The sequence below is a fragment of the Myotis myotis genome, unplaced genomic scaffold (assembly GCF_014108235.1).
Source record: "Myotis myotis isolate mMyoMyo1 unplaced genomic scaffold, mMyoMyo1.p scaffold_m19_p_3, whole genome shotgun sequence".
Classification (NCBI taxonomy): Eukaryota; Metazoa; Chordata; class Mammalia; order Chiroptera; family Vespertilionidae; genus Myotis; species Myotis myotis.
The window spans coordinates 8,868,808-8,881,369 of NW_023416335.1; the positions used below are offsets into that span (position 1 = coordinate 8,868,808).

At 41.2% G+C, this 12,562-nt stretch overlaps 1 protein-coding gene across 3 annotated transcripts; it reads left to right on the plus strand.

Annotated features, from left to right (window-relative positions):
- The first annotated feature begins 2,483 nt into the window (after positions 1 to 2,483).
- Positions 2,484 to 11,173, plus strand: ZFP42 (ZFP42 zinc finger protein). Of its 3 annotated transcripts, XR_004966308.1 has the most exons (4): positions 2,484 to 2,558; positions 4,727 to 4,797; positions 6,688 to 7,003; positions 10,995 to 11,173. XR_004966308.1 is itself a non-coding variant. In XM_036300924.1 (3 exons), the coding sequence occupies exon 3, from the start codon at positions 6,778 to 6,780 to the stop codon at positions 7,690 to 7,692; it is 915 nt and encodes a 304-aa protein (XP_036156817.1). In that variant the 5' UTR covers positions 2,484 to 2,558; positions 4,727 to 4,797; positions 6,685 to 6,777; the 3' UTR covers positions 7,693 to 7,924. The 3 variants fall into 3 exon arrangements, 2 of the variants coding, with proteins under 2 accessions (XP_036156817.1, XP_036156816.1); XM_036300924.1 differs by lacking the exon at positions 10,995 to 11,173 and having other exon boundaries at positions 6,685 to 7,924; XM_036300923.1 differs by lacking the exon at positions 10,995 to 11,173 and having other exon boundaries at positions 6,688 to 7,924.
- Positions 11,174 to 12,562: the final 1,389 nt, after the last annotated feature.

A 12,562-nucleotide genomic window follows, 5' to 3' on the forward strand; every position in this document is an offset into this window, starting at 1 on the left:
GAAATAAATGATCAAAATACCATTCTTAAAAACTGGCTATGTTGTTATTGATAAAATAATTACTATGACTAAAATCCCAGCAACCCAAAAAAAAATTACTCTTTGTGTCAATTTCAACAGGCAGCTCACTTCTATTTCACTGTTTAATTGGTTCCCTAACTTGTTTTGGAGAAATTCAATTTCCCTTGAGCTGGGTTCATATAACAACAGATGAGTTCCTTCCTTTTGGGCCGTGGAAAGGAAAACTAAACCGAAGTGGGAACAGAATAATTCCTGTGGGAGTTGGAAAGTGAAATGCAAATTTACATCTTCCAAAGATGTGGTCTCCAGTTCCCAGTCACACTGACACAAACCTGTTCGAGTCAGCAATGGGGATCGAGATTATACATTATCTAGGTGATTGTATGCGTTATCTCAAAGGGTAAATGAGTGATAACAAGTGGGTGTGGTCTGGTGAGTTATGTGAAAGGATTAAATGAAAGGAATGAGCTTTGGCTTTATGATGTTTCTCCCTTCTCTCTATACATAGAAAATACATAAATATATGTAACACATAAATCATATATAAATATGATGACATATATATGTCATATATATATTTATACACACACACACACACACACACATATATATATATATATATAGAGAGAGAGAGAGAGAGAGAGAGAGAGAGAGAGAGAGAGAGAGAGACAGAGAGAGAGACAGAGAGAGAGAGAGAAACCAAAAGAGAGAGACACCTGCCTTGAGGAAAGGGACTTCCAATGACTAATGGCATTGCCATTTAAAGGCTTGAAAAGAATGTTCTACTCAGGATTCTTTGGCTCACTGAAACCCAAAACATTTACGTCGCTATCACAGACACACAGATGGGTGGTGCCGAGCTGCTCTGAGAGCCTGCCTGTGCGGTAGTTTTTAGACACCACAGCGATGCGCCACCACAGGGAGTAGGAGAGAAGTTACTTCTTGTCATTTCTGCCTACAGAAACTCACCTACAAATAGTATGCTGTAAGGCAGCGGTTCTCAGCCTGTGGGTCGTGACCCCTTTGGCAGTTGAACGACCCTTTCACAGGGGTCGCCTATGACCATCCTGCATATCAGATATTTACATTATGATTCATAACAGTAGCAACATTCTAGCTATGAAGAAGCAACGAAAATAATTTTATGGTTGGGTCACAACATGAGGAACTGTATTTAAAGGGCCAGAAGGTTGAGAACCACTGCAAGGAGCTAAGGAAGCTTGATCTGACTTCAATTTCAAATGGATCAGGACCTGGTATGCCTACAGGACAGGGAACAATACATTTCAAAAATAGGTTAAATATTTTCTCCATTGGAAATTGTCTTTTAATTTTTTTTTTTAATTTCCAATCTCACAACTGGCATTTATTCTAAAACAGACACACACACACACAAGAGTGGAGAGCACTGCTTCCAGATATATATGTGAATTGCAGGCAAGGGTCCAGTCAAAATGTAAGAGGTTTTTAAACATTGGTTTGTTTTTAATGTTTTGCCAACTATGAGACTTCACTAGACCACGGCCAATGGTGAGTGTGGATTGACCACTGCTTTCAAAGTAGGCTGTGTTCCTTTGAGGGATCTAAGCAGTCAGGTTAATGCCTGAACAAGAAAAGGCAACCATCGTTTTTCTGCAACTGGGCGGCGTAGGGTGGGGCTGGGAATGGGGATTGGGGGAGGGTAAGAGAGAGAGCAGGAGAAGGGGTGGTGATTTTCATTTGGCTGATAGGTAACTACTTCAATTTGATGATGCCTACGTTCATTCGTGCAATGGACATCTACTGAGTGCCTGGTACGTGCTGAAGCGAAGCTAGGCAATTCGGATTCAAAGAGGTTTGTCCACATGACGCAGCCGCAGCACTTGCCTGGGTGTCACCTCTGGTTGCCACCCCTTAGGATAGTGGTTCTCAACCTTCCTAATGCTGCGACCCTTTAATACAGTTCCTCATGTTGTGGTGACCCCCAACCATAAAATTATTTTCGTTGCTACTTCATAACTGTAATTTTGCTACTGTTATGAATCGTAATGTAAATATCTGATATGCAAGATGTATTTTCATTGTTATAAATTGAACATAATTAAAGCAATGATTAATCACAAAAACAATATGTAATTATATATGTGTTTTCCGAGGGTGACCCCTGTGAAAGGGTCGTTCGACCCCCAAAGGGGTGGCGACCCACAGGTTGAGAACCGTTGCCTTAGGAGAAGGTGACCATGCAGCAGGCAAGGGCCAGGACGCCAAACCCCAACCAGAGACCCGAGCAGGGCCACACCCAGCACCACTCCCAAGGCAACTTTCCTTGCAGAGATTGGTAGAGCCTTTCCTTGAAAATCCAATCTGTGTTGAGTTGAAATGAAGGTGCAGCCTGATTAGAATATGTCCATCAAAAGGAGGGTGGGTCTAACTGGCCGGATGTAAAGCAGGGGGGAGGGGGGGCTTAAATGCCCTTGGGAGCACAAGGACCTTCTTCCTTGTCTTTGCTCTGAAAGGAAATGGAGTAGGAAGAAGAGTGAGTGACACGGTATCAAGGGGTAAGTCTTGTTTCATGGAACTTAACTTTGTTCAGAAATGCAGGAGGACGTGTGTGTTGAGTTTACCAGTTAGAATGTGTTTTTAACCGTGGATCCCTATTATAAAGTTTTGACAACCACCGATGGGACGTATACAGCAGGTGGGGGGTGATCTTGGCCAGCAAACTTCTAGTGTGTAGACTGCGCTGACCTAGGCTGTCTTGGGCCACTAAGGTCCGACTTTTAAAACAGATAAGGGTGGAAAGTAAATACTCTTTCAAGAAAGCAGATGCCGGATTGCAATTTCCTTGAAGTTGCATTTTTTTTGTTTGCAAAAAATCATGTAAGTATATTGCGTTACAACATTCAGCTGGGTCTGTTTTATATTAAAATGTTTACATTATTTATTATCAAGAGACGAGGCCTGTCTTCCCTTTCTCCCCCTTTTCATTTATGTCTGCAAATGGTACGATCATCCACTCAATTACTCCAGCAAAACAAAACAAACCTGGACCACACGCTGGGGACAGTGAAACAGGACGGTCTTAGGAGAGAAGACGCTAGAGGCGGGGCTGCTTTGCTCTAGGAAAGTTAGGAGAAAGAAATGAGCCCAGACGGGCTATGCGCTCACTGGGAAGTCAGAGAAAAGGCCTTGGGGACAGGCTCAGGGGATCAGCCCCAGACGCTGCCCCAGTGCTCCCATTTCAAGTCTCCGGGGGATCCTTAGAGTTTAGGAGATGCAGGTCTGAGAGGGAAGAAGGGGGTGGGGGGTGGGGAGAGTAAGGTGCTGCTGTGCTCCCAGGAGAAGAGCCAGCCTGTGTGATTTTTTATTTTTTTTTGCTTTCACTCTTCCCTCCCTCAACCCATTCCCCACACATCAGCCCTGATCTTTTCATCTTTTAACCTAAGCCAGAGAGTGCTAGTTTTTCTTTTCTCTTGTGCTTGTAAGGGAGCCGGTAATGGTTCCCACCGGTTTGGGAAAGCAATGCAAATGGCTCCCCCTTACCTTCTCTCGGGCCACTTCCGCCCTCGCCGCCATATTTTGGAATAAGCATGGCTTCCTTTGTCCTCCAGCCTGCCCACCCCTGCGCACTCCAAGCTGCAGCCTGGAAAGAACACGCCTCCCCCACCTGATACTCCTCTTTTTCAGGGCTCAGTCTAATGCCCCCTCCATGGCGGCCTTTCCAGACTTTTTAAAGATGGCTCCCCACGCACTTTCTCCATCCCGCCCGCACGCCCCACCCCCACCCCCACCCCCTCCCCACCCCCGCGAACCTGGGACTTCATGTCCTTTTCACTGGTCTGGGGTAGGCACACAGAACGATGTGTGGAACTAAATATCTTCAAGTGACTGAATAGGTCCAGGATGCACCACTTTAGTATTTCTCCTCCAGTTTGAGAAATATAAAAGTAGGTTAATCGCATGCCGTTAACATCTAGGCAGTGTTGTTGTTGTTTGTTGTTTAACTGAATTTACTGGGGTGGCACTGGCTAATAAAATTATATAGGTCTCAGGGTACAGTTCTACAATACATCAACTGCATAGTGTATGTTCACCTCCCCAAGGCAGGTCTCCCTCCATCACCATGTATCCCCCTTTGCCCCTTCCTACTCCCTACTCCCTCCACCCCCCTTTCCTCAGGTAATCACCATACTATTGTCGGTCTGAGAGTTCCTTTGGGGATTTTTGGTTAATCCCTTCACCTTTTCACCAGGCCCCCTTCCCACTCCTTTCTGAACATCCAGGTTTTTTTCTCCATACCATGTCTACCTAGTACATTTTCCTTGTAGTTATTAACACCATCAGAGAATGTACTTATGTAAACAGGAATGTTCCCATTATAAATTACCACTTCAGTTTTATACACCATCCTCACAAGCTTGCTATTGTGTGAGAAATGGCATAAGGCTGAGAAATATGATCAATAAGGATCTAGCTTAGAAACGTAAGGGCTATCCTTGGACCCTGGTACATTCATCAGGAAAATACCTCTTTCAACCCCACTCTCAGAGGTGATGTCTTCGTAGATAGATAATGCCTCAGCGTCATTTTTAGCTAACATTTTGAAACTTCTACATTGTGTGTCTAAAGTCCCAAATAATTTTCTAATAAATTAATGTTCTAGAATTGCTATATCAGATATCACCAATATGATGACTGATGCATATCTATAAATTCATTTCATTAGACAACTGTACTAAGTGTTGGGACCTGTGACTAGGACAGAAGAGGATCTTGCTCTCATATTCTGACAGTCTGGTAAGTAAGACAGACCTTAATTAGTCAGTACCTGGGACTCTAATCCATGTAAGATATAGGGAAACATTTAGCTTGTGGACCATTTTGAGCCTAAAAATCAAGGGAAACTTGCCTGAGGAAGTGATGTTTAAGCAGGGATCTAAAGTATGGACTGGAAATAAGTGTGTATGTGTATGAGTACTGATAGGGAAGTGGGCGGGGGGGGGGGGGAGTAAGGGTAGGTAGCGTTTTTATAGAGTGGGAAGAGCATGGCACTTCATTGGAGGCAAAGTTAATTATTACTGAAAATGAAATAGAGCTGGAGATGGCAAGAGATAATATGAAGAGCAAAACTGAAATCAAATCAAATGACAGTTATTTTAAATAGACGAGTTGGGGGAGGGGGATTTTGTGCTCTGTCCTACTCAGACTTAGACCCGTTCCCAGTGATTTCACTCCAGAGGTGCTATATTCGTTAATACAAAATTATTTTTATCTACAAGAACAAGGTTTCCTTTGATAAATACTCCTGGACACAGTCTCCCTGGTTTATTTTACTTTTCTAAATGACAGAATAAATAAAAACACTTGTAACTTTATACATTTTATATGTATATGTAAAATATGTATGTAAACATTACATCTTATGTGTATAATATTACATATAAAATAAATTATATATTAACAGCTTGAAAATAATTTTAAATATCTATATTTTAAAATACCACCTCAATGTCGGACGGGATGAGACTTATTGTTTGGGGTGACTACTTTGCAAGTTATGCAAAGGTAGTCACTTCGTTTTACACCTGAAACTAATATAATATTGTATGTCAGCCATTACTGAATTTAAAAAAAAAAAAAATTAAAAGAATTAAAATACCATCTCAAAAGAATAATCTCAAGCGGTTCATTTTCACTCCAGTACTTTCATATATGCCCCCTTTTTAAAAGCATTTCATTTTTGTTCCTACAGCAGGATGTTAGGACAATAAAAGTAAGAGATCTTTTATAAGGCACACAATTGTAACATTAAGCAAAGGGCTTTTAGAAAGGATATAATAAATTCATTCCATAACTCTTACATTTTTTAGGAAGTGACAGAAAACTATGGGACACAGTCAAGCTCATCCTCTGTGTATTATCTATGGCTGCTCCTACTACAATGGCAGAACTGAATAGTTGCCACAGAGATCATAGGGCCTGCGAAGCTTAAATCTGGCTCTTTACAGAAGACATTCACTGCTCTTGGTCTAGAATAGCGTGTGGCACATAGCAGGGTTCCACCTATACTTACAGAGTGAATACAGAGCTGATCAAATAACACTGGCTCACAGAAGCATTCAGCATTTGCTCTGTGCCATGAACTGTGCTAAACACTTCATATGCATGATTTAGTTTGAATTTCCTAACAGTGTTACATAAGAAAATAGGCATGCCTTGCTCTCTTACCTTTTTCAAGTTTTTAGTCAACTGCCACTACCTTGAACACCCTGTTCAAAATTGCAAACTCCTGTTTTCTACCCGCCCCTTGTATTATCCTATAGCACTTTATCTTATAACAGATGTCATACAGACTTATTTCATATGCTTATGAGAAAGTGTACTCTATGAGTGTGTTCATGTGTTACTTACAGATGTGTTTCCACCCATGAGCAGCTTAGACCTGGGCTAGCATAGAGTGAGTGCCCAATAAACAAAGGGACCCCCAGTGGGGGTGTCCAGGTAAGATCGGGCTATGACCCGTATCTTACATCAGAGCTCATTGTCTTACTCTCTGGTGGAGTTTGTCAAGGAAGACGTGGTTAAATGTAGTCATTCCATTAGTGAAGAAAGTTCTAGGCTAATTTTTTAGGTCATTTTCTGACAATGGCTCTAATGTTTTACCTCATCGTTATTATTTCAAAGCAGATACCTGCTGAAGACTTACCCAGATCACTGCTACCTGGAAGTGGCTGATACATCCTGGTGCAAATCTTTGAGGAGGAACCACGGGACGACATGGAGCAGCAACTGAATACAAGGGCAAAGACACGTGGATGGAAAGGCCAGGGCAGAAGGGCCCTCGGTGGGAATAAGCCAAATCCAGCCACACCAGAGCCAGCCCAGCAGGAGCCCCTCACCGTGATGAGGGCCTTGTGGGATGAAGTCGGGGGCCACGAGATCAGCTATGAGGTTGGTGAAGAGGACCCCTTCTCTGACTGTTACATAGAGTGCGTCATACGAGGTGAGTTTTCCGAACCTAACCCGGAAGAGAACTTATTTCTTAAGTCCTTCAGCTGCCTGGGAGGAGGACCAGAACGAGGGTTTTCTCAACAGGCTTTTGTTGGTGCAAACCCCCTTTCTGAATGTTCCTCGCCGTCCGTGGAAAAGGAGGCAAAACAAGAATTTCCTCCACAGAATGTGGGAGAGAAATCACTTGTTGAGCATTCTGAGCACATGGCAGGCAAGAAGCCTCCTCCTGGAGACACACCCAACGCTAGCCTGCTAGATCCCACCCGGCCTGCAGAATTTGCTAGAAATAAGCCAAGAGAAAATGGAGAATGTGGTGCTCCAGGAAAATTCGTTTGTCCTCAGAGTGGATGCACAAAAGAGCTGAAGACGAGACGTGCCCTGAGAAAGCATCTCCAACTCGTTCATGGCCCCCGCAACCACGTGTGTGCGGAGTGTGGGAAAGCGTTTCCTGAGCGCTGCAAACTAAAAAGACATTTCATGGCTCATACTGGAGAGAGGCCTTTTCTGTGCACCTTTAAAGGGTGCGGAAAACGCTTTTCCCTGGACTTCAACTTGCGTACACATGTGCGCATCCACACTGGGGAGCGGGCTTTTGTGTGTTCCTATGAAGGCTGTCACAGGAGCTTTGTCCAGTCAAATAACCTGAAAGCTCACATCTTAACTCATGCAAATAAAAAATAAGAAGAAGAAGATGGGGAAAAAAATCTTTAAAGATGTAAAGAAGGGAAGCATTTTAACAAAAGGGTGACTGGGGACAAATATGCCTCATTGATTATTTTCAGGAAAGAATATTTGAATCAATGTTGCAACCCTGTGAGGCATATTTTTAAATGTTACTAAGATGCTCCTATTCATTGTGAAATCATTCTAAGAACATTGTGTACAGAATGTGCTTCCAACAGGAAGGTCAGTAATAAATTTACGTCAAAAGAGTAATTCTTAATGTTATGAGTTAAATTGTTGAATAAGGGGCTTATTTTCACACTAGAGGCCAATGCACAAAATTCGTGGGGGAGGGGGGGTCCCTCAGTCTGGCCTCTACCCTCTCCAATCTGGGATCCCTCTCACAATCTGGCCTCTGGCTCCTAACCACTTGCCTGCCTGATTGCCCCTAACTGCTCCCCTGCCAGCCTGATTGCCCACAACTGCCCTCCCCTGCCATGACCTGTCTCCTCTGCAACGCACAGAGCCGTGGTATGCGGGATCTCCAGGCCTCACTGCGCAAAGCGGCCACCAGGCCCCACCTCTGCTGTGCATGCGGCCATCTTATGATGACGTCATTCAAGGGCGTGATGCCACTTAGGCCTTTATTACATAGGATTGGTTGATTCTTGCCCTTAGCAGGGATCAAACCTGCAACCTTGGTGTATCAGGGTGATGCTCTAACCAATTGAGCTACCTGACCAGGAAGAGAAAGTTGTTTTTAATAGATGGGTCAGAATATGGGGTACTTACATGCTTTGGAATGAAAATTTAGAGAAAATGGTTAACTAATCTTATTAAAGGGGAAAATTGATCATTCAGGAATAGCTGGTAAAAATAAAACTATAGCCGTAATATAAAGATTAACTTATTTTTGTGCTTACAAACTGAATCCCTCATTGGAATCACCTTATAATGAACAGAAAATATGCAGCCATTAGACTTGGAATGCATTTTTCCCCAGAGTCAATATTATAGATAATCATATAGTTAGAATATCCATATGTCTTTGATTTTCAGATTTAAGACTTCGTTGGAGATAATGGTGATATATACCATGAATGTAACAGCTTTCAGGAGGGGGTGGGGGGGAACCAGCACACCAAACAAACTTTAAGGTTAATCTTGATTTTAGAAATGCCACAATATAAACACATGTATGGCTTTCTATAGGAATATGGGTCCTGAATCTCAAACTGAAAAGAACATTGGATAAATAATCTATTCATACATTTGGAATTTCCTCTGAATAAAACACCCAAGTATAGAATTTAGGATGGGAATTTGACCGAGATGATGGAGCATATATATTTGTCTGGTTTTTGCTTTGACAGCAGTATTTGCTTTACTCTATAGATTTTTACTTGAGAGTTGAATTAGGACATAGCACCTCAGAAGACCAAGCAAAGGGAAGGATTAGATAGAGAGCAGCTGAGACTAGATAAAATCAATGGCAGGGTTTAGGCTGGAATCTTAAGACCTGGGACTCAGGGCATCAAGAAGGATCAAGGTTGGCTTCCTCTGTGTGACAGCTGGTCTATTTCTATAGAGCACTTTTTCTGGAACTGGAGGGGACAGAAGCGAAGTATTTACAACCCTGAAGCTTAAATGCATAAGGAACATCAATCTGAGAAAGAGCTTGTGTGTGGATTCCAAGGCTTAGTCAAGCTCTGAATTAGGAATAAGTTGCTACTTGGCTAGCCTCCTGGATGTTCTTTTGTTTGTTTTTCTTTTCCAAAGAGGAACCAACCCTAAAACTGTTCAGAATGTAAGTTTAACGGGGGTGGGGAAAGAGGATTAGAATATGTCAGCTGAGGTCTTAATGTTTTGCAAAAGAAATGTACATATACTTTCTACATTTGTATTTTAAGTAAGAAGAGTGAGCACAAAATGTGTGAGCACATATCCAGAGAAAACTGAAAAAGGAAATCATTCCTTCTAGACTTCTACATGTGTCAGATACTGGCATTTTACAAATCCTAATGAACGAACGAGTATTTTTGATGTCATGCTGGTATTTGAATTCATCGCAAATATCCCCCCCCCCCCCCGCCTTTTTTTATGGCCCAAACATTAATTGTCAGAAGGTAACAGATTAGTAGTTACAGAATAGTCATGGGGATGTAAGGTACAACATAGGGAATATAGTCAATAATACTGTGATAACCATGAATGGGACGAGGTGGGTACTGAAAATATCAGGGGGAACACTTTTTAAAGTATATAATTGTCGAATCACTATGCTATACACCTGAAACCAATACAAACTAATACAGGAAGTAAACTGAAAAAAAAAAAATTAAGACAAATAGGACAATAACAATAGAGAAATGCTCATTGCTTTCTCAGTACCACAAACACATAGGGCATAGATGGCAATTAATACATTATGGTATAAATAGGGAAAATAGCTTAATATAATTTTTAAAACATAGTTATCAAAATTATAATTTAAAAACAGCTAATAAAAGAAGCATGTTTTTTGTGTTTTTTTTTTTTACATAAAATCTGGTTACTGAGAAATAAAGGTGGATAAATTGACTAAAGTAATACATGCTCGCTAAACAAAAAAACAGAACTATTACCCATGCATATGTCAATTCTTACTCAAAAGCAATCACCTCTCTTAAAAAAATTTTTAAAAATAGTTACATTGTTTATTTTTATTAGTGAAAATTATCTTAAATCTCATTACCCTTTTGGTCATTTCTACATTTCTGAGATAGAAGGCTGAGGGTCTGCTCACATCCTAACATTTTAGATAATGGAGAACTATCCTGCATTGATTAAGTATATGAACCAAGACTGATAAGATAGTAAAAAGTGTGTCAAACCACTTACATTCTTACTTTACACTAGTTTCTTTTATTCTGTGTGATATGTGCACGGGTCTCCCAAGGAGTTATACTTGATTTTTGCATTTCGCTATATAATATACAATGGTATAGCATATTGGTAGACATAGAATTTCTATCCCCAAAGAATTCTATCCGAAGCATGTTTATCATATATTACTTTCCTACTGAATATGCATGCATAGAAATTTGTATGTGCTTATGTTTTAATTACCTAATGCACTAACTCTGACTGAATAAATTGCATGATTACATCCTACATTGGACACAGAACAGTGCACGTTACATTAAAAAGCCGTTATATTTGCAACTCTGAGCAAGAGACTATAATTAAAAGGCAATTGGCTGAAATTAGCTTTGAGAGTACAAGAGTTTAAGTAGGATTTGGTAAATGAACATTAACGATTAACATGTGGTTTTTATTAGGTCTTCTGCTGCTTCTCTCTGACCTCGGGGTTGAATTTCTGAGATGTCAGTGGACCAGACATATGAAAACACCTGTACAAAGGCATGCTTCGCCATGTGGCTAAAGTTATATCCACATACCAGGCCAACATAACTTTTGTGACTTTAGTAAATCAAAGGTATTAGGTAGGCTCAATGATACCCTGGGCATTAATAAAGTTTTTAATACTCTTAAGATCTCCGATGTGCGTCATAAAAAGCATAGTACATGCTTCCTGTAACTCAAAATGTTGGTGATAAAATGCACATGTACAAATCAAAGAAGTAATAAAACTAGAGAACTTTGATTATCAACCATTAAATATACAAAACATTGTTACAGTTATACACAATATGAGTAATAGTACCTCATCTTTAAGGCAACCAATTGTAAATTGCTAAGGACTTGGCGTAGTACTAATATTTGTGTGGGGATGGATAAGTGAAATCTTGCATTTTACCAGGTACATTTGCCTAATAGGTGTTACACTTATAGCAGATTAATGATGGCTGCAGCCCTAGCTGGTCTGGCTCAGTGGGTATAGAATTGGCCTGCAGACTGAAGGGTCCTGGGTTTGATTCCAGTCAAGGACACATGCCTAGGTTGCAGGCTCAATCCCCAGTAGGGCATGTGCGAGAGGCAGCTGATCAATGATTCTCTCATCATTGATGTTTCTATTTCTCTATCCCTCTCCCTTCCTCTCTGAAATCAATAAAAATATAAACAAAAATAAAAGAGTCATCACAGTGAGGTAGTGAGTTTGTCTTTCTAGACCAGATGAGACTGGTCTACCTGTGGGCTAAGGAAACTGCAGCTGCCTTTAATGAAACGAAAACAGTCTCTGTAAAGACTGGTGCAGGAAGCATCTCCACCTGGGAGAAACAATATCGCTGGACCAAGCTGGTTCTGTCATCCTGAGCAGGTCACCTCCTGGGGAGGAATGCCATTCATTACGGCTGCTGCCACCGCTGTCCTTAAAGGGTCACGCTCCACTTTAACAGCGACCCGCACACGAGCGCATAGCTCTTCCTTTATTGCTTAGCAGTAAAAATGAGGTGAGGCTGGAACATTTAAAGATCCCATTAAAGCCAAGAGGATAACACACTACAGCTTGTTTTCTCAGGTCCCAGGTTTCAGAGATCACTTTCAGGATCCAGAGTTAGGAGAAAAAGCTCCCGGGATTTCTTTCATTTTCACCAAAAACCTGGTTTAGATTTCTGGCTGAGGACCCACTTATTTCCTGAAACTTAGTCTTTAGGTACGGATGGATACAAGAGAGAGAACCTTCTAGAGAAGGGCGAGGGACAAATTCTGAAGGCTTTGTAAACCCTTTTAAAGTGTTAGAATGTTGCCTTGTAGCCAATCATGGAAGCATTGAGGGGATTAAGGGAGTGACATGATTAGATTCACTTTTTTAGAAAAATCATTTGGGAATCAGAATAAGGGCTGGATTGGGGAGTAGGAAAACAGCAACTGTTGAGATGATCTGCCTTATTAAAATAAAGTCTTTCCACTTCTGGGAATATATCTAAAGAAACCCAAAACACTG

Coding starts and splice junctions, on each gene's coding strand:
- ZFP42 (XM_036300924.1), top strand. CDS start 6,778: ATGGAGCAGCAACTGAATACAAGGGCAAAGACACGTGGATGGAAAGGC.